We start from the raw sequence: 23,253 nt of genomic DNA, 5'->3' as shown, positions 1-23,253 counted from the left end.
GATGTGAAGAACTGACTCATTTTGAAAAGACCCTGATGCTGGGAAAGGTTGAAGGTGAGAGGAGAAGGGGACGACAGAGGATGAGATGGTTGGATGGCATCACTGACTCAATGGACATGAGTTTGAGTAAGCTCCGGGAGTTGGTGATGGACAGGGGGGCCTGGCGTGCTGCAGTCCTTGGGGTCGCAAGGAGTCGGACATGACTGAGCGACTGAACTGAATATGTATCTGGGCATCCCTGGTGGCTCAGAGGTAAAGAATCCACCAGCGAATGCAGGACACATGGGTTTTCTATCCCTAGGTCGGAAAGATCCCCTGGAGGAGGAAATAGTAACCTGCTCCAGTATTCTTGCCTGGGAAATCCCATGGACAGAGGAGCCTGGAGGGCTACATTTCATGGGGTCGCAGAGTCACAACTTAGCAATGACAACAAATATTTATGTAGAACGCTTGAATCCTATGAATGCAAAGAATATTTTAAGTCCTCGAGTACTTATGTAGCACTTAGGTCCCTGACCAAAAATGCTAACCATATATACTAATCAGTGGGCTAAGACCCCGAAACTCATCAAGCGAGGCAGGGATATTATCATCTACAATCTTTGCCTTCAAATTCCTTCCTTTCACAGAATATATCTCACACACAGCTTCAGGGACTGCAAAGGAGAGTGGCTGCTGTGGCCAGCCCACCTGTTAGCATTTTGTAATATTACATATTCACCCTCATCCCTGGCTACCCAGTAATTCCTCCCACCCATCTGTATATCCCCAAAATTCCTGAACAGCTCCAGACAGGAACATTCACAGGGATTATGACCAGTGCACTTTCATTGTTGTTTGTTTTCTTTCTGTTTGGGATGGCAGAGAGCAAGAACAATCTAACCGTCTGACTAAGCAAATGAAGAATTCACCTGTGATGGGCATTCACGATGGAATATTCCACAGCACTTGGAATCTTGGTTTGTTCCTCATTCACTCTCAGGAACTAACTCGTGAAAACTCTCTCCCACTTGTATCCCAAAAAGCTAGGATGACAGGCCTTGAGAAATTGTGCTTTCAGATAGAAAATGTCCTGTTGCATTCAATATTCACTCACTCTGTTAATTTTTTAATCAGTGTGTGAGGTAACTTGTGAAACAAAAGTAAGACCCCTGTGCCTACGCTGCTGGAACTCTTGCCTGGAAAGGGAGACACACACAAATCACGCTCATACACAACAATAAAGGCCACAAAGTCATGTATACCTGTGCAGGACACATGCTGGAACTCACCAAGGAGTACGGAGCGCCCGCCTCCCCTCAGCCCAGCTCCACAGGCTCAGAGAGGACCCCATAGCCCTGGAGGTGTTCCAGCACTCACTCACTTCCTCCTCTCTCCACTAAGAGAAAGGGACAAAGGATTAAATATTTAATCCCACTGGGGCACTGTAAGTTATAAAAATAAGTATGGGATATAACATTAGCATGTTAATGGTTAACAATGGTTAATAAGTTAATGGTTAACAATGGTTAATAAGTTAATGGTTAACAATGGTTAATAAGTTAATGATTACTCAAGGAAGCACGTTTGCTTAACCACAAAATCAGGCAGGCTTGCTTACCAACAAAATTCATAAGCAGAAGCATGAGACATGCCCCTAAACAATAAACCAATGGTAGCATGAGACCCACGTCCTGCCCAGTGAGTTCAGTAAGTTAATGATTCCTAGGACATGCTTTCTGCACATGAGAAGGAATGCTTTATGGAAAGGTGACATTTCAAAGTGAAATACCCTCACTGAACAGAGAAAACTGAATTAATTTTTCCATAGTGTCATGACAATCCTGGCTTAACCATATAAGGACAAGAAATCTCTCCTGCCCATACCGGTCAAAGAACTGATGATGGAAGAAGTGAAGAAGTGAAGTCGCTCAGTCGTGTCCGACTCTTTGCAACCCCATGGACTGTAGCCTACAAGGCTCCTCTGTCGATGGAATTTTCCAGGCAAGATTACTGGAGTGGGTTGCCATTTCCTTCTCCAGGGGATCTTCCCAACCCAGGGATTGAACCCGTGTCTCCCGCACTGGAGGCAGACCCTTTAGCGTCTAAGCCACCAGGGAAGCCCCTATGATGGAAGTGTGACATCTATTCAAGAATGAGGAATAAGGCAGTCTTTCCCTCCTCCCCACTTTTCCTTTGATTATAAAACTGTAGCCCACTAAGTTCGTGGGGCATGGCACCCTCTCACCTGCCTGGCTTGTAAGCTTCCCAAGCATCTTAGTCTAATAGATCGCTTCTTATCTATTACTTTGTCTCTCGCTAAATTCTTTCTGTGCTAAGACATAAAGGATGGGAGATTTTCAGAGCCTACTGAAACACCACCAAATGGTTTGAAAAAGGGCACGAGGACTCAGCAGGAAACTAAGCCGTCTATGACCTATCATCTGATCTCCCCCACCTGCTACAAAAGCGGACCGACATGACAGACGTCAGGAATGGAGATTCACTACTGGACACCTGATGCAGGGGTGTGGGGAGGAGACTGGTACGATGACAACTTACTGATGCTCCCCCAGAACCAGTCACACGTAAGCTCCATGTCCCAACTCGGCCAGATGGTGCAACTGATCTCACTTCTGCCTGCTGCTGTTCCCTCTCCCCGCTGGCCTGAGGGGAAGCTCACCTCTCTGGACACCTGACATCATGATAGAGCAGCTTCCCACGTGACCAGCGAGTCACTTCCCTGGGAGGGGGAAGAGTTCTCTGAGGAGGCTCCCAGATGCCTGGGCTACCTGCTGCCCTTACCCACCTACCAGATTTGTGAAGGGCGGGGACGCTAAGATGCAGTTCCCAAAGCTCACAGAAATTCCTCATCTTTTTTGTGTCATGGTGACTCTACAAACTTCCTCTCCAAATACTGTTAATGCATGAAATAAAACTCACAAGAGGGCAAAGGAAATCAGCTACGTTAAAATACTCTAACTTAAGAGCCCAAGCGATTTGCAAATACCATGTATGACGTGTGTGTATACAGACATGTGTGGCTGTTGCTCCATTGCTCAGATGCGCCTGACTCTTTGTGACCCCTTGGACTGTAGCCCGCCAGGCTCCTCTGTCCATAGAATTCTCCACACGAGAACACTGCAGTGAGTTGCCATTTCCTTCTCCAAGGGATCTTCCCGACTCAGGGATCAAACCCGTGTCTCCTACTTTGGCAGGCGGGTTCTTTACCACTGAGCCACGAGGGAAGGCCATAGACAAGAAACAGTTACTAAAAATAAGCAGAAAGCAACATACAGCTCACATGACCGCCCCTACAAGGATGCTTCATTTCACCCTAACTGACCTGTTTATTAACATGTCCCCGGGGGCTTCCAAGCTGGCACATGTTACAGGATGTCCACAGAGAGAAGTTCTAACCACCCTTGAGGCTGAGCTATGAAGATACATACATCACTCTACCTACCACACAGGCCCCTTTCTGAGCCACCAGTGGTGTGGATGGAGCAGGGCGAGCAACACTGTCATGGGCCTGGCAGGAGAGTCGAGACGTTTGCCCACCTGGGACTGGAGCCACCAGAACAAACTGGCATCTCAGCTGAAAGCCACTAGCCACAAATGACGAATGAGTAAGTACCTCACAGCCTCATTACACCTCCAAGTTTGAAAAATCCTTAGCAGAAGATCATTTGGACACAGGTTTCCCAGCTAAAATGAGTTAGACTATTTTGAAAAGTGAAAGTTGCTTGGTTGTATCCAACTCTTTGCAACCCCGTGGACCATACAGTCCATGGTATTCTCCAGGCCAGAATACTGGAGTGGGTAGCCTTTCCCTTCTCCAGGGGATCTTCCCAACCCAGGGATTGAACCCAGGTCTCCCACATTGCAAGCAGATTCTCTACCAGCTGAGCCACTACATTCTACTAGTATGAATAAAGTTTACAATGTATTTCCAATCAAACAGTGGTTGCACTGCTGATAAGTCTTTGATTATGAAAACATAGACTTGACATAGCATTAATAGGAAGTCAAAGCCCCTTTAAGTCAATTTCTATTTTTTCCATCAGATGCCATCAACGCAAGCTTGACGAATGAGCTGCACACAGTTGAGGGACATCTATTCAACCTAGTCAGTTACTGGTACTGGGATGAACATAAAGACCCATAAGAATCCGACCCACGGCCAGTGAACAGACCCACACACTGTGAACAAAGATCATCTAACTTCTGTGTTTAACAGCTGCAGAAACAGAGGCCAAGAGATTAAACTTGTCATGGTCTATACAGCTGGTCACTGCCCAAGTCTGGAAGAAGAGCTGGTCTCCTGGCTTCCAGGATGGCAGTCCTCTCACTGTTAACAGCTTCACAAATGTGCTCTGTTTAAAATATCCTTATCTGTAGAGCTGTATTGTTTACATTATTGGACATCGTTATTTTAACTCACTAATTCAGACTAATTAGTGTGGGACTATCAGTCTGGCTTACTAAAATGCCTAAGTCTTTCGAGAATAAATCTATGATTTTATTATTTTCAAGTACTCTTGGCAACTTCACCTAGGTAACAGGAGGAGAATTTATAATGAGCAGTATTTTCTTACCTACTCAAAATGCATTCAAGTACATCATCTACAGAAATTAACTCAAAATGAATCACAGACCTAAACGTCAAGACTAAACTTAAAACATTTCATAGAAAGCAAGCTTTGTGACCTTGAGTTAGAAGCAAAAGATATCAAAAGCATGGTAGCTAAAAGAACAAACTGGTAAATGGAATCTCATCAAAACAAAAAACTGCTTTTCAAAAGGCCCTGTTAAGAGAATGAACAGACTGGAAGAAAATATTTACAATTCACTTGTCTGATGAAGGAATTGTATTGAGAATATGTAAAGAGCTCTCAAAATTCAATATTAAGAAAATAACCTGACTTTCTAAACAACGGGCAAATGATTTGAATGGACACTTCACAGATATACAGAAAACCAAACAAAAAGATGCACAGCGTCACTGGTCATAAGGGAAACGCAAATTAAAACCAATATATGATATCATTACTCACCTAGTAAATGGGCTAAAATTAAAAATGCATGCCAAGTGCTGACAAGAAAGTAAAGGAACTAAGACTCTCTTACTTTGCTGGGGGGAGCGTGAGCTGGTACAACCACACTGGAGAACAGTGTGACAGTTTCTTGAAAAGTCAATCATACATCTACTGTATGAACCAGCCATTCTGTTCCCTAGGAGCTTCCTTAGGAGAAATGAAAGCATATGTTCATATAAGCACTTGTATGAAATGTTCATAACACCTCTACTTGTAATAGTCAAAACTGGGAACACCCTCACATGCCCACCTACAAGTGAATGGATCAACAGTGTGTGACACAGGATGGGTTACTATTCAGCAATTAAAGGAGCTACTTAGAGAATAAACGTATGGACACCAAGGAGGGAAAGAGGGATGCGATGGATTGGGAGATTAGGACTGACATATATACACTACAATGTAATAAAATAGATAACTAATGAGAACCTACTGTGTAGCTCAGGGAACTCAGCTCTATCATGGGCTTCCCTGGTGGCTCAGTGGTAAAAAACCCACCTGCCAATGCAAGAGACACAGGTTCGGTCCCCAATCCAAGAAGATCCCACATGCCATGGAGCAACTAAGCCCATGTGCCATAACTATTCAGCCTCTGCTCTAGAGCCCAGGAGCCACAACTACTGAAGCCTGTGTGCCCTATAGCCCTTGCTCCCTAACAAGATAAGCCACCACAGTAAGAAGTCCTTGCATTGCAACTAGAGAATAGACCCCACTCGCTGCAACTAGACAAAAGCCCGCACTGCAAGACCCACCCAGCACAGCCAAAAATAAATAAATAAAACTATTTTTTTTTAATACTCTGTAGTGACCTAAATGGAAAGGAAATCCAAAATAGAGGTGATTCACTTTGCTGCACTGCAGGAAAAAAATCACAGTATTGTAAAGCAACTATACTCCAATAAAAATGAAGGAAAGAAATGAGCTACTGATGCATATGACACCCCAGATAAACCATACAGCAACTATGAAAAAGAAATCAAGCAAAAAAAGAATAGATCCTGTATGGTTTTACTCAAACACAATTTCAGAACATGGAAACTCATCTATAATGGCAAAAAAGATCAGTGGTTGCCTGGCAATGGTGCAGGTAAGGGCAAGAGGGATTCATTACAAAGGGGGCACAAGAAAACTTTCAGGGGTAACGGGTGTATTCATTATTTTGACCATCGAGACTGTTTTCATGGGTATGAGTATGTGGGTGTGTGTGTATGTATACACATATGTATTATGTATGCTAAAAGTTACCAAATTGCACACTTATACAAAGTTTACTGCATGTCAATTACACCTCAATAAAACTGCTTTTAAAAATTAAAAAATACATTAAATTCACAATGTAATACCCAACTTTGCACTATTTCATTTAAACCTCATGAAAAAACTTTGAGATAGAGGGTGCAGTCCCATTTCCAGAGAGTCTGAATAACTGTTTTTCAATAACTCACACAGCGAGGGCCTCACAGAGCCAAAGCGCAAGCATTTTGATTTCCTGTTAAATAAATGCTTTCAAAGCACTTGATATTTTTTAAAGGTAACTTCAACAGCTCCCACTGTTTACACTATTTATTTGCTTAGCAAATCTCCTCTCATACACAGAGCATGGGTAAATGTCAACCCCATCATTTCAGGATCATCACAAATTCTAAAACTAATAGGGTGCAATTTAAGGTTTCAGTGACTTAGAGAAACAATCCAGGTCCTGAGGTGTCACACAGCCAAGAGTCACCAAGTCAGGCTCATTGGAAACAAACTCAAGATCAGCACAACATACAGAGAAGATGCAGGCTCCCACCTGGAAAAATCAAACACCATAATTTTTCTTCTGGAGAACAGAAACACACACACAGATCTGGCAACTAAAATGCTGAGCTAGCCATTGTGTGGATGTTTCAAATTTCTATATGTCCACTAACTAGAAAAATATCAGTGTTACTTGCCACTGTTTACTTTATATACAGTCAATATTTCCGATTGAATAGAACTGACTAGTAATAGCTCAAACACATAGACTCTCCCCAAATAGAAGTCACTGGTCTCCACTGGTTGGCACTTTGGAAACTGGCTAGGTGACTGCAGGACATCTGGAGAAGGTCGGGTAGAGAAAACAGCAATAAATTCATGCCTGTGTCTCAAATCCAACCAGGCCTTTCAATGGTTCCCTTGAAAGAAATGACTTCCTGGACCACTATGCCCTGCAAATGCTTTCCCAACAGCAAAGCTTAGAACTATGTTTGGCTTGAGGGAAGAAGACACACACCTTTAACTTTGTGCCAAGTTCAAACTGTTCACGGTCCCCTGCCACACACATGCCTGGATTGCTGGTATTTACTTCTAGCCTTTTAGCAAGTAGTTATGCAAAAGTCAGTAACAAACTATAGAAAGATGGCCCACTGGTGGTCATTCTTTCATTTTATTTCATGCCCATATTACTTTTCCCTGAAACAAAGTTTTCTACTCTTTCCCTTTCTGGATCCCTCACTACCCGTTCCACAACACACTGCGAGTGTGTTCAGGTGGGTCCCACTATTTGCGACCTCAAGGAGTAGAGCTCTCCAGGCTCTTCTGTGGGATTTTCCAGGCCAGAATACTGGAGTGGGGCACCATTTCCTGCTCCAGGGGATCCTCCCGACTCAGGAGTTGAACCCACGTCTCCTGCATTGCAGGCAGATTCTTAAGCACCGAACCACCCCGTCAGGCCCTCCCAGCCCAGTTTAAATTGATTGTAGTTTTTATCCAATTTCAGACATTCCCCAAGACATATGCACTGACAGTACATGCTATAAGGAGTGGGAAAGTTTTTAACTATTGTACACCCTCTCTTCTCAGACTGAATTCAAGTTTTAATAGTTTTCTGAACATCCCTTCAATGATATTACTATCATCATATGGGCCAAGTTATTTCCAGCATTCAAGTTACACCTAGAAAAACATAAAACCTCACTTTTCTTCCCATGCCATCTCTACCCTCCTGATTCTTCTTACCAAATGATTTTGTTTTCTTTATACAAAAGCTTCTGGTTTCCTTGGATAAAGCCAACACACAGATGAGATCTTGGGCTTTTTAAACCCCAAAGTGTAGGCTTTGTTTAGGTAAGTTCAAAGGTATGGCTTGAAGAAAGAAAGAGGAGCTTTCTTCTCAAGGGTAAAGAGAATCTTTGGCCTAACTACCCAGAGAACTCTTCAAAGGCCTTGGGTTGCCTCTTCTGCCTCAAAGGCACAAAAATGCATCAGGAAAAAAAACCTGCTCTGCCACCTGCAGGGGCTCACAAGCTCCTTTAAGGACCTGAAATGCTTTACTCCCCTCTCGGTGAAACACCCCTTCCTCCCCACAAAAAACAATGTGAAGCATGCTCATTTGTCAGATATTTTGCCAAGCAGACCTTGTCTGTGGCACTGGGACTTGAACTTACAGCTGAGATGAGAAGAAGTCAAATATTAACACCTCATATAATTGGCTCCTTTTTCTTCTTATGAACACCGAGATTAAGAGGAGCCCATCAAATGGCACTGGACAAAAATAATGAAGAGTCCAAGGGAGGTCAATGGAATCCCTCACACTACGAGCTTTTAGCATCCAGGAACAGTCATGCCAGTGCAAAATGACCAAATATTTTCACAGTCCTTCCAAAGAAGTGGAGATGGAGGTCATCGCTACAGGGAGCAAACAGACCTCTCTTCAAGCCTGATCGTGTGTAGTGAGCCTGAAATGGAAACTCATCACCACTGGGATCAAACTGTAGCATGACAAGAGCTTGAGTCAAACTTCTGATTTTTTTTGCTTCTGAATGAGTGGTTCTGATACTCACCAGGAAACTATTAAATAATATAGTTGCCTGGGCTCCACCATGCAAGATTCAGATATAACATAGCTGTGGTGGAGCCTCTCTGTTTCCTTCAGGTAAAAGCTCCCCAGAGAAATCAAGTAAGCATCATCACATGGATACCCTCTTTACTACCAAAACGTGGGCTTTGGGGCCATTCCAGAGTCCTTTTCTGGTTTATAAAATAGAGCATATTCCTGTGGAGTTGCCTACATAGAAATATACCCATACAGTTAAAGAAGTAACCATTCACTGGGGGCAGAGCAGGAAGATGGAAATAGTTACGGGAGAAACCATATTAAATCTGTATCATTGGACTTCACTCCAGTGGATAAATACCAGTTATTGGTCAAAATAAACTTCCAGGGGCTAACTTTAAGACTAAATGGCTGAAGCCATCACACACACACACACACACACACCAGTTACACACACACACACACACCAGTTACACACACACACACACACACACACACACACACACACACACACACACACACACACACACACACACACACCAGTTATTGGTCAAAATAAACTTCCAGGGGCTAACTTTAAGACTAAATGGCTGAAGCCATCACACACACACACACACACACACACACCAGTTACACACACACCAGTTACACACACACACACACACACACACACTCTCCTGCCATTTTTCTTTCCCTGAAAAAAATACATTCTTGCAAGGAATGAACATATAGGCAGTTCATCAGGAAATGCAGCCATCTTTTCCACACTTAATGAAGGCTACACACCCCATGTACCTGGTACTTAACCTAAATTTAGAAGCAGTCATTCAAGAAAAAAATAAAGAACTAAAACTAAAAACTTAAAAAGAAATTAAGTGAACAAAAGGGAGATAAAACACTGTGCCCTAGGACTGACCCATGAAAATACAAAAAACTCATAATTCTAATCTTTCAGAAAGTAATGCTAAGACGCAATTCATTCCCCTGCACTAAGCAGATTACACTGGCCTCTGGCTGCGTGTAGCTACTGAGTGCTTAGAATGTGGCTTGGGCCGCAGGTTGAAGTAATCATATTTGGATGTATTGGATTAAATAAAATATATTACTGCTTCACATGTTTCTTTTTACTTTTTAAATGTGGTTCTATAGAACATTTAAAATTGCATATCTGGCTCTCCTATTTCTACTAGACAACATCTACATCAGGCTAGAATACTGCTTCTTGCTGTTCTAAGCCTTGTTCTAAGCTCTTCTAAGCCTTGCCTGCCCCCTCGTGTCAGAACTCTGACAATGCAGACTAATTATTTTTCAAAACTATCTGTATTATCTTTGAAAGAAATGTCTTACATTAAATGAGGGCTAAAGTAGTCATTCCAATCAAAATCATCAGCAGGGTTCCTATAAAATTTCAGCTGTTATAGGGGACAGAAACATGAGCCCAAATTTAGGTTCAGTTACTTTTCAAACAATTTAACCAAAGTTGCAAACAACACAAGGCACCCAAGTGCAACATTCATATTCTGCAATTATCCTGTATCACAGAGAAAAACAGAAAATCTAAACTTCGTAAACGTAAACATCACAGAACCTCTATAAAATGGAATGCCCTCATAAGGAGAAGGCAGTTTTCAATAAAGATGACCAACGTTTATTGAACATTCACAGCACAAACACAATTCTTAGCACTTTCCAGGCATTAACTGACTCCTCTTTACAACTCCTTAAGGATGACTTTTACTGTTTATTATCTCCACTTTCCAGAAGAGACTGAGTCCCAGAGAAATTTTGGAACCAGCTCAGATATGACAGGAGAGCAGTAGCTAACCTGAACACGTGCCGCTTGCTGTGTGGTAAGAAGAAACCCCTCGTCTCTGGCCTAGGATCTCTTGTCTTCCACCAGCATACAGGAAACCAATAGGCTGCCCTGTGACCTCACAAGGAAGGTTAAGCCTCAGACCCCTCACAATTCTTGACACAACTCCCCATCAGTGAGGTGCCTCCCTCTACAGAAGACCTGGCTGAAGGCTAGAAGGTAAAAGGACTCTCAGCACGCCCTGGGGCTGCTCTGCCCCCAACTGGTGAAATCCTCCTTCTTAGAACTTCCTTTGTTCTTTTCTTAAGGTTGAGTGGAACACCAGTCTTCATAAAGACATTCACTTCGTTACAGTCAGCTCTTTAGAACAATGAAAAACAAGCATTTTCTTTTGTACATGATAAAGCTTCAAACGTTATGTCACTGATTATATCCTCACCCATACGGAGCCCTCAATTATTCCTTGAAAGTTTCCAGACTCCTGCTCATTCTAAATGCCTCTAAACATGAAGGCAGCTACCATTTACTGAGTGTTTACTAGGTACTAATCCTTTCACCTACTTTTTCATTCAGTCAGTCCAATAATCCCATAAGGTAGGCAAGTACATCATTCTATTTTTACAGACAAGGAAGCAAGTTCAGAGAGGTTAAGTGACAGACAAGGTCACACAGCTGAGAAGTGGCAGAACCAGGATTAGGCTTTACTGAAGATCCGCTTGTGCTCTGCTGCCTCATTCTCAGCTGTGCTTCCGTTTCTCAGGGCCTTAACACCTGGGCACAATGTATTAAACAGGAGACATTACACCAAAACGGAGTATATTAAGCAGCAGCTAGGCACCATGGCATCTGCAGGAATTAAATGTGACCAAAGTCATTCATACTTAAAGCTGTCTGGAGAAATGGGACTATTAAAATGAACCTGTAAACCAACAACACCCAAGTTTCCAACTCTCTCAGCTGAGTGGGAAAAGTAGCTATGACTCTGTCTTCAAAGGGGAAATTTAAAGGGTCTAAATATCCATTCTTAGGCTCGCTCATGAAGGACAGGGAAGCCTTGCATGCTGCAGTCCACGGGGTCGCAGAGACAGACACAACTGAGCGACGGAACAACAACAAAATATACCCAGGGATAAACCTCCAGGATGTAGGATGTTTTGCGTCCCAAACTCATCACAGGAACCTCGAATGAAACTGTCACGAATATCCCTAAGTGGTTAATTTCGAATGACTCTGAAGTCTGTGAAACGGTCAGCATCTTTCCGCAGCATTACCTGTGCTGCCCTCTTGCGGGGAAATGGTGTTCCGTACGGTGGCGGGGAAAGGGCGGCAGCGGGTGGGGGACGGAACAAAAGGACAAACTGCTACTTGAAGAAATAAGAGAGTTACCTCCGGCTTCCTTTTAAAAGAATGTAATCTACCAACTAGCCCCAGGCACCTCTCCTGTGGTTCGGGGCTACAGACGCCCACACGTCTCCTTTGCTGTTGTTCGGTTGTGAAGTCGTGTCTGACTCTTTGTTCAGTTGTTAAGTCGTGTCTGACTCTTCGCATCCCCACGGTCTCCTACTCAATCACTGTGTCAGGCAAAATTTTAAAAAACAACAAAGGTGGCCGTTCCTGTTTTCTAATTCCTTAAAAATACTACCTCTGTACTCTAGTGGAAGATGATCAATGCTTTAAAGATTCCCGCTCCCTGTTCTGTGAGAATTGGGTGCATTTTTGCGCTCTAACACTTGAACTAAAATGAACTTTGACCCACACCTAACACCCGATCTGATCAGCCCAAATCAGGGATGGGGTCCCACTTTCTTCCCCTCTGGCTCTGTCTTAGAGGGATGAGAGGAGATGGGACTGGAAAATATCTCCTTGTTTATACACAACCTTCAGCAAGTTATTCTAATCTGAGCCATTAAAAGCATCCAATAAACGTCCAGCTAGGGTTTCCTAGGGCCACGGTGTCTTTAATTGGCCAGCACAAACCACAAAGCTCTTGGGACGATGTCAGGAGTCCTTTTGGACACAGTATACTGTCTTCTGCAGTTAACTCTCTACAGCTTGCTCCCACTCTCAGGTTGTTTCAGATACACCCAAAGACCTGACCAGAGTGTCTCAAGTCTGACCCTTGACTTTGTCATCAGGTGAGCATAATTCTGGGGAGAAAATCCACGTGGCCACTGCAAGGTCATTAGAGACATTTACAACACCTGCCTCCCATCGCCATTTCCCTCCCCATCTGTCTCTCTCATACACACACAAACACATACAGCCAACTAGAATACACAGCCTCGCTAGAACCATGGGCAAAGACAAAGCAGGAAGATACAAGGAAATGACAGTCCAGGTATTTGGGGTCCTCAATTTATAAAGAACTCTCACAAATCGACAAGTAAACAATACAGCCAAGACAAAAACAGATAACGGATAGGACAGCACAAGGAAAACAGATAGTCCCCCAGCACAGAGTCTGCAAAGAGCTGCAAGTCACAACAATCTGACAGTAGTTTTCATTACCATATTCACACATCAGTAAGATCTGATAGCACCCAGAGTTGATGAGGGTGTGGGGAAAAGGGAGTTATCATATTACTACTGCTGCTGTAAGTTTAAGTTCGGAAGTTTTGGAGCGTGCTTGGCACTACTAAAATCTTTCTTTCTCTCTCTCTGGCTGCACTGCACAGCATGTGGGATCTTAGTTCCCAGACTAGGGATAGACCCCGTGCCCCCTACAGAGGAAGCTCAGACTCAACCGCTGGACCACCAGGAAACTCCCAGTATTAAAATTTTAATGCAGATGTCAGAGGATGCAGGACACTCCCCAAAAACCATCATCTCCTCTCGGACCTGGGCCCCCAGCTAGGGTATATTTCCCAGCAGCCCCTGCAGCAAGGTGTGGCCGTGGGCACTCAGCTGCAGCCAATGGCAAGACAGGACAGGTCAAGGGATACTGCCAGCATCTAACCCGGTGCATCATCACCTCCCGGGTGTACCCTCCCCACCCAATCCCCTTCTAGCTGGCTGGAATGAAGATGGCTCCAGAACAACCTTCGAGAACACAGACTGAGAACAGTATAGCCTCCACGCCCTGTGGTTCCAAAAAGGCCACAGTAGAGGACAGCCAGTTGGCATGCTACCTACCCAGCACTCGTGAGCAAGAAATACAACTTCTTTTGTTTAAGCCATTATGTATATATCTTTGGTCTATGTGTAACAAGAATTAGCCCACTCTCACTAATGCATTTGCTGTGTGTGTGCTCAGAAGTTTGGTTGTGTCCAACTCTTTGCAACCCCATGGAATGTATCCCGACAGGCTCCTCTGTCCATGGAATTCTCCAGGTAAGAACACTGGAGTGGGTTGCCATGCCTTCCTCCAAGGGATCTTCCTGACCCAGCTATCAAACCTGCGTCTTCTGCATCTCCTGCACCGATAGGTGGATTCTTTTACCAACAACGCCACCTGGAAAGCCCCACTAATACATTTACATGCACTTTAATTCAACAACTCCACTACTAGAGATTCATCTGAAGTCAGGACATATATTTGGAAAATACGACAGACAACAAGGCAAATGTCCACCAAAACTGGGAGTGATCAAATAAATGAAAGCACATCTGTACAACAGAGAGTGATATAAATCTGCATGTACTCCAACGAAGACCCCTTAAACTCTATTGTTAAATGGGGGAAAAAATCAAGGTACAAAACAAAGTGTAGAGTGAGATATCTGTGCATACACATGTACTAGTATACACATTCCTTTTTCTGGAAGGATAGGTGTGTACATACATAAAGTCTGCAAAATAATATAGAAAATATAGATGACAATATAAAACAATATCTAGAAGGATACATGAAGTTGTCAATTTGAGTGGGTCAGGAGACTCCTCAATATGTCTGTGAAGGTGTTCCTGGAAGAGGTTAGTATTTGAACTGGGGGACGGAGTGAAGCTGATGGCCCACTGTGGGTGGGGCTCATCCAAGTTCTTGAGGACTTGAAAAGAAGAAAAAGGCAGAAGGTGGAATTTGTTCTTTCCCTGACTGCTGAGCTGGGACACTGAGTGCCTCCCGCCCTCTGTGCTCCGGGACCACAGGCCTTTGGAAGGCTGGAATGTACACTGTGTATATGTAGGGTTTCCCTGGTGCTTCAGTGGTAAAAGAATCTGGCTGCCAAATAGGAGATGTGGATTTGATCACTGAGTAGGGACGATCCCCTGGAGAAGGAAATGGCAACCCACTCCAGAATTCCTGCCTGGAAAATCCCATGGACAGAGGAGCCTGGCGGGCTACAGTCCATGGGGTCACAAAAGAGTCAGACACAACTGAGCGACTAAACAACAACAATATGTGTATGTATATATATCTTATTGGTTCTGTTTCTCTGGAGAACCCTAATAATCAACAAAAAGTTAACAGGGTATCTTTTCACACCTGCCTGTTACTGTCTGGAATTTTTAGCACCAGCAGAAACTTACATAACTGATTCCATGGTGACAAATGGGCAAAATCAGCCTATTAATAAATATTCATTTAGCACCCATTATATTCCAGGCAGCAAGGACACAGCTTAAGAAACCCATGAGGGAGTAAGACTTCACAATAGGATTCAGGAGCCTTCAATGCGGTTAAACAAAGGGAATGGGCAGATCATAGGGACTTTGCCAGTGTGATTCCAGACCCCTGCATTAAAGTGAATATCGCGATAACTCAAGACACATGAGTTTTTCGGTTCCCCAGTGCATATAAAAGTGATGTTACTGTAGTCTAGTGAGTGTGCAAAAGCATTATGTCTAAAATAGAATTCACATCACTTTATTTTAAAATACTTCATTGCTACAAACACTAACCATCATTTGAGCCTTCATCAAGTCATAATCTTTTTGCAATGGCCACATCAAAGATCACAGGTCAGACAGACCATAATAAATAAATAGTGGAAAAGTTTGAAAAAGTGTAAGGATTACCAAACTACGACACAGACCCACAAAGACAGCAAACACAGCTGGGAAAAAATGGAGCCGACAGGCCTACTGGATGAAAGGTTGCCACAAACATTTGATTTGCGAAAGAAAAAAAAAACAGTAAAGTGTAAGAAAGAAGCCAAGAGCAATAAAACAAAGCATGCCTGTACTTCTGCAAAGATGGTTCTTTACATACAGCCTGCAGCCCCAGGGAGAGAACAGAGCTCCCAGTGGGCAGGAGCCATCCTGACTGCTTTGATGGTTACCAAGATGAGGGGTGAGATGTATCTATGGAATCTAGAAAGATGGCACTGATGAACCCACCTACAGGGCAGCCAAGGCAACACAGACATAGAGATGTGTGGACACAGTGGGGGAAGGAGAAGGTGGATGAATTGAGAGTCTAGCATGGAAACATATACACTACCACATGTAAAATAGATAGCCAGTGGTCATTTGTTGTACAACACAAGAAGTTCAACTCGATCCTCTGGGACAACCTAGAGGGGTGGGATGGAGTGGAAGGTGGGAGGGAGGTTCAAGAAGAAAGGGACGTATGTATACTTATGGCTGATTCCTGTTGATGTAGGGTGTAAACCAATAGAACATTGCTAAGCAATTATCCTCCAATTAAAAATAAATAAATTTAAAAGAATGAGGGATGATAGGTACTTAAATTCCAAAAACAAAATCAGGAAGAATCCCCCAAAAGTCAAAGAGAAACCAAAGACCAAAAATCCAAATAAAATCACTGAAAGAAATCCATGATGAAAATTTCATTTCTTGAGCAAAACTTTTGAAGGCTTTGCTCAGACTTCTTACCCTCCCTGTTACAGTTGAGGCTTGGCTTATATGGAAAATACTGCATCTCTTGTGTTCACAATTTTAATCTTAATTTAGATTTAATTCAGATTTTTTTTTTTTTTTGCTCACGTATAACACATTTCATTACCAAACTGCACCTTCACTTTCACACAGACACTTTATGGTCTCACCTTTTCCAAATTTAAAAGGTTATGGTATGGAATGAGGATTGCCACACAAAGATGAAGAAGTGAAGGGTCCGTCATGGCCCCTCTTTCCCTCAGGTTTAATCACTGTTGATCACAATCTCAAACCCAGTTTTGAGAAGTCTGGATTGTGCTGGGGCTAACCCGCCCCACTGAAATGGTCTGGTTCTGTACTACACCGAATCTCTACCTGCAACCCAAGAAAAGAGATGTGTATTAAACAGGTAAGACCGATGACTTCAAATACCCTATTCCTGAGAGGAAGCTCACCCAAAGATACACAGCACAATAACCAACTAGCCCTGGGCACTTTCACAGCAGTCAAATGGTATCGATTTTACACTGATTTATTAAAATTGCAATCATTGTTTTTCTTGTCTTCTTGAAACTGTCGCTTAAGGAAAACTGAATTGTGAGAGAGTTTAAAAACTTCAGCCTAAAGTTAATTCTCAGTCCTAAATTATCATAATAACTAAGGAGAAACTTTGACCTGCTGTATATCTGAGAGTAAGGCTATGTGACCAGCACACTTTCTCAGACACAGACTTTACAGTTCCGACACATACACAGTTTAGGGTTCAAGCTTCACTCTTTCACTAAAAACTCAGAACAAGCCTGCAGCTGCCACACCTCCAATCACTGAAGCATTGACAGTAAATTAGTTGTTTAGCAACGAGTTTGTTGACAAATAGGAATTATTCAGCAAAACACAATTCACTGGGGAGTTTTCAAATCTGTATCACTTTAAATGTAGATGTAAAAGGGAAAGGTGAAGACAAATAGACAATACACACAGAGATACTTAACTGATTATTTTGATCTGTCTTTAGAAATAAGCGAAGGACAGACATGGGTCTCACTAGAAAGTAGCAAAACGCATCTCTAAGACTTCACACACATTCTATTTTAGGTCCTGTGCAAAAGTTACCACCACTTTTTTTCCCCTTTCTTTCTTCTTTTTAAATCATCCACCATCTTTTCCTAAAAGAACCCTATTATGTGCAAACTGCCTTCAGTATTCATTCAAGTTTACCAATAAAGATGTTCTGCCTTCAAAGGAAACTGGAATATATAAGCATAAAATGTTGCTGGGTTTCCAGGATTCTCTGAGAAAAATCACTTCCAAAGAATGGAAGTGTACTTAGGAAAGGAAAAGGAAAACCTGGAGAAATCTTTAAAAGATATCTAGAACAAGTCTCTCTAAGCATCAAACAATCAAACTGCTTTACCCTGCTGTATTTCATGCTTCCTCTGGTTATTTACACACCTTCCAAGGCTCTTGTCAATTACCTGTGCATGAAATGTGGGCTTTGACGTTTGAAAGGATTTTATTAATTGATCTCAGTGGGGCAGGACGAGTTTACAGGGCTTACCTGTGTGTCCCCGGAGGTGCTGGCTGGAGGCGGACAGGAGCTTACAGCACACCATCAACACGTAGGCCAGAAAGAGCCAGTGAGACAGCAAGACGGACCTGGCACAGGCTCCCATCCTGGAGGGAAAGCAGGATGCAAGTCAGCGATGGATGGGTGGAGACAGACCCTGAGCCAACACCGTCCTTAGAAGGTGCGGAGAGCAGCGGAAGATGCTGGGGCAATGCACCCCTGCCCCTACCTCACCAAAGAGACTGGAGGCCAGGCGAACCCTACATGCTCTGTGCGTTCACTCAGTTCTCAATAATTAAGAGTTTTTCAAGTTAACTACATGCCTCAGTGAGAAGTCTATTTATGAACCCCTAGAGCATAGCCTGAGTGGCCCTGATAGAACATGGGGGCTATATGCTATTTTATAGCACAAAATTTAAAAAGCGACATACTTTAAGCAGGATTCAGATAAAAGATATGTGGTTTCTGCATGTGAAAGAAAGCACAGAAATTCACACACCAGGCCTGAGAACTTCCCCGTGGTTTCTCTGACTGCGTGTTAATGCCCTTTGGCCTAGAATACTGGCTGAATAGTTTATTAATCCAATCTCAGAGTTTGATGAGAACATGGGCAAGTACAGATAAGTATATAAACAACTTCATATAGATGTCAATAGATAAATGGATAAAGATGAAATATTATCAAACAATGAGAATGAAGGAAATCTTGCCATAAACAAAATTTTAGATGGACCTTGAGGGCATTATTGCTAAGTGAAATGAAGTGGGTCAAGACAAATACTGCATAATCTCACTTGATGTAGAATCTAAAAAAGACAAATTCTGAGAAACAGATTAAGTAGCATAGTGGTCACCAAGGGTTGAGGGTGAGGGAAATAGGGAGGTATTAGTCAAAAGTCAAATCTCCCAGTGACATGATTAACAAGTTTGGGGATCTAATATTCAGCATGGTGATTATAGCTAATCTAATAACACTGTCCCATATACTTGAATGTTGCTAAGAGGGTAGATTTTAAATGTTCTCATCACAAGAAAGAAACTAACTATGTGACAGTAAGAAGGTGGTAGCTGATACTATGGTGGGAATCATTTTGCAATTGATAAACATATTGGATCAATACAATGCACACCTTAAATAGACACAGTGTTATAAATCAATTACATCTCAATAAAAACTGGGAAAATATACTTCACTTCATATGAATGGACAGTATCCAAACAGTTGCTCAAAGACAATTCAGTTTACAAATGTGGCTGTGTGGTCTATTCTAAAACACTACCCTTTCCAAAATAAGTCAATAAAAAGAAAATAGCTAATATGCATTCTACTTTCCTCCCTAACTTTCTGCCTTTTCTGATCTCAGATAGCACTAGATTAACTTTATTTTTTTAATAAATTTATTCATTTTAATTGGAGGCTAATTACTTTACAATAGTTTGCTCTTTTTTTTTTAGTTAACTTTTTCAAGCGAAAGTCCAAGCTCTGGGCGTTTGAAACTCCAGTTACACTGGGTTCTGACTGGCTTCAAGGATAATAGATCCACCACAGAGGATCAAAGGAACTCCCTTCTCATATACAAGATGTATAGACACTCATGGGCTGATGACAAAGACATGGCCCGTGGATTCCTGTCTGAGGAACACAACAGGCAAAGCTTCTGAGGAAATCCTGAAGGAAGGGCCTAACAAGCCCATGACTGCCAACCCCGCAGGGGCTCAACCAGAACCCTGACTCCGTGCTCAAGAGGAAATTGCAGCCTTGGGGACCCGGTGGCCACACCAGACTCCCAGGAGCAGGCACTGGCCTCTCACAAAGCAGTCACATAGATCCTGTTGAAAGATCTTGTATTGCCACTGGTTTGAGACTCAGTGTAACTCTGAAACAGCCACAGTAATACAAGATTCTAAGATTATCTTTGAAGACCTCGGTGGCAAAAGTGATGCCAAGCTTTGAAGCTTGACATCATTTTGCCCTTGGCCTTGGAAATTCCGAGCGCTTGAAACTGACAAAAACACTAGATGCCTCTGCTTTGAAAGACCTGCATGCACCTTAATTTTGCAAAGCATGTCCTTCGTCTCCCCTGCCTCAGCCTCCATGCATGGTGGGTAGAAACTCTGGAATCAGTTCAAAAGGTGGCAAAGAATATGTGCGAGTCTATGTGAGACTGAGGTGCTAGTATGTAATTACATCTTCACTTCAGGAAATTGATTATTAATTTATTACTCAACAGGGCAAGTATGGAGGTTCAGAATTCTATATATGCTGAGTTTTTGAATGAGGTGCTCTGTCCCCCCTCCTATGTTTCAAAATTCCAGTTGTTAACTCCAAGATCAATAAAGGATATTGTCACAAAGGCTTAGTCTTACCCAAGGGTCAAAATTTCAAATCTCTCCCAATAAAAGTGTAGGCTGGCTGGGCCCAAGGCACCAGAGAGCAGTAGGGAGGGTAGAGTCCTGTCTAGGGGCAGCTGCTCCAAGGGAACGCCAGGAATGACTTTTCAAGAGAAGCTGCTTTCTGATACACTGTCTGCACACTTTGAGTCAGCAAGGGATTCCACTTGTTTTGTTTTAAAAACAGAGTGCAGATCAAACAAAACACATTTGCAAACTGGATTTGGGAACCCTAACTTCTGGTTTGTAGCAATTAGTGGCCCAGAAAAGGAAAATTTTAAGGAATCAGATGAATGGAGTACTAGCTTTCTACTGCTGTGTAATAAACACTGCCAAACTGGACAGTTTAAAACAATAGGTCTCCAAAGGCCTCTTCACTGTTCTATCCTCCACTTCTTCCTGCTTCGTGGGTTGGCTCCTCAGCCTCTAACCAGTGTTCCACCTGATTTAGAATCTCCAAATTCAGATGAAGTCTATCAGATGAGCTATATAATCTGTCCCACCTAATTTACCAGTGAAGTTCAGTTTCCATGTGTTTATCAGTCACTGCAAGTCCTAAACCTGTCTGGATGGAGTTAATCAAACTGGGAGAGTATGTCTGAGAATATCTGAGTCCCAAACGCTGGGTACTGTAGGAAGTCAACTCTAAGATAGAAATTGATGATCAGCGGGTGATTTAAGGAGTGCTCTAGGGAGTATGACTTGTGGAAGGGGAGGGACAAGAAGAAGGAAAGACAGAAAGAGGGAAAGGCCTCAGACAACCCTCTGGGGAGTTCCAAAGCAGATCAAACCAGTCAATCCTAAAGAAAGTCAACCCTGAATATTCAATGGGAGGACTGATGCTGAAGTTCCAGAATACTCTGGCCACCTGATGTGAGAACTGACTCACTGGAAAAGACCTTGATACTGGGTGAGATTGAAGGCAGGAGGAGAAGGGGATGACAGAGGATGAGATGGTTTGATGGCATCACAGACTTAATGAACACGAGTTTGAGCAAACTCCGGGAAATGGTGAAGGACAGGGAAGCCTGGCGTGCTGCAAGTCCATGAGGCTGCAAAGAGTCAGACACGAGTGAGTAACTGAACAAACTACACAGCTGAGATGCCCCTTCTCCATGGTCCCAAACTGTAGTGAGGGGGTCAGGCCTTTACACCCGAACATCAGGAAAAACTTCATCTCAGGCAAGGAGGCTCTTTGGATTGCAGACAATTCAAAAATGCTATAGATCATCTTCTGCAATGCTTCTGACAGTTGAGGGCATGAATCCTTCATTCCTGAAGGGGATGCTGGGCAGGGCATCATGCTCATTAAAATGTGATGGGAAGAGACTTCAAATATAAACCCTAGCCCAGCCTGGACCTGTTCTGCCCTCAGCCCCATTCTTTCCACTTCCACTGGGTGACACCTCTATACTGCATTCCCCAGGCTCCTGAATGATCTGGCTCCTACCTGGCTTAGTTAGAGCCTGCAGAGTGGAAGGAAAAGGCATGGTATTTTTCCCCACCTTCTCTGTCTTGGCAGGGTCAACGGAGTGGCCATTTCTCCTCCATGGTGTCAGTTTCCCCCCGAAGGGCCCACTGTGGCTCCAGCTCCCACGGAAGGCCCTCCCCGCCAAGGCCACTGGCGAGCAGGACTGCCTTCTCTGTCCCACCAGCCTCAGGCTGGCAGGAGCTGCCGCTCATCGGATGGCAGGAGCCGTTGCCTGCTGTTGCTCATCTATGGGCTGCCTTTGTGTCTTCTGCTTAACCTCTCTGACTCTCCCACACACATGTAACCAGTTTCCTGAATTCAATTCCCTGTCCTTCTGCTCCAGGACGGCTTCTGTTCTCCTGGTTGGATTCCAACAACAAACCCCAAATCAGAAGTCTCATGGGCCCCTGTTCCAAATCTCGGGTGATCGCCCCTGATCTGACTTCTTCTTCATGGAAAATTCTATGTATCAGGGTCTGGGGTGAGTTTGAGAACAAGTATTGCCTAGAACACGTATTGACCTAACAACAGCTATGATTCCATGAAGAAATGCCTATGGCTAGGTGGGCAGCTCCTTAGCAATGATTCTTCATCTCATTCAATAATCCAGAGCCCCAGTAAAAAGATATCTCACCTACTACAATTACTGTCTCACCTACTTATACTTACTACACTCACCTACTACATTTACTTACAGTAAAGAATCTGCCTGCAATACAGGAGACCCAAGTTTGATCTCTGGGTTGGGAAGATCCCCTTGGGAAGGGCATGGCAACCCATTCCAGCATTCTTGCCTGGAGAATTCCACAGAGGAGCCTGGTGGGCTACAGTCCATGGGGTCACAAAGAATAGGACACAAATGAGTGACTAACACTTTCACTTTTCACTTTCATACCTACTGTGATACTTCAATTTCTCCTACATTGAACATTTTTGTCCAAATGTAAAACAGAATTAGTTTATCTTAAAAATATCACCTTTGGCCCTCTGTTGAAGAGCCAAAGTACTGCTTTATCAACTGAAATAATTTCAAAGATCAGAGCTAATTTTTTAAAAATTCTCCATATTTCCAAAAATCCAACACAAAATAAAGCTTTTATAAAGGGTCATCAATTCTAAGATATTCCATCTGCCTAAATTCTTCATGCTTCATAAAGATACCGTCTCTATGTATGTGCTAAAATCATTTTACCTTGGAGACTTCATAAAATTTGGTTCCAGTCAAACACGGTTATTCCAGGATGGATTTCAGAGCGACTCCAAGTTCCCATTGGTAGCAAGGACCAACCATTTCGACAGTTCCAAAAAATTATCTTAACTTCATAGACCTATTTAAAATACAAAAAAGACAGGAAG

General features: G+C 43.1%; 1 protein-coding gene across 1 annotated transcript in view; it reads right to left on the bottom strand.

Annotated features, from left to right (window-relative positions):
* TAFA4 (TAFA chemokine like family member 4) overlaps positions 1-23,253 on the bottom strand; it is a 168,769-nt gene that overhangs the window by 99,097 nt on the left and 46,419 nt on the right. The window contains exons 2-3 of the mRNA XM_065935290.1: positions 23,090-23,225; positions 18,027-18,142 (exon numbers count right to left, since the gene is read on the bottom strand). Coding sequence (XP_065791362.1) covers positions 18,027-18,142; positions 23,090-23,103 — 130 coding nt within the window. The 5' untranslated portion in view covers positions 23,104-23,225. The remainder of the gene's footprint in view (positions 1-18,026; positions 18,143-23,089; positions 23,226-23,253) is intronic.

This window comes from Muntiacus reevesi, chromosome 4 (genome assembly GCF_963930625.1).
Source record: "Muntiacus reevesi chromosome 4, mMunRee1.1, whole genome shotgun sequence".
Taxonomy (NCBI): Eukaryota; Metazoa; Chordata; class Mammalia; order Artiodactyla; family Cervidae; genus Muntiacus; species Muntiacus reevesi.
The sequence above is the reverse complement of the archived record's forward strand: the minus strand, read 5'-3'. Positions and strand labels throughout refer to the sequence as shown.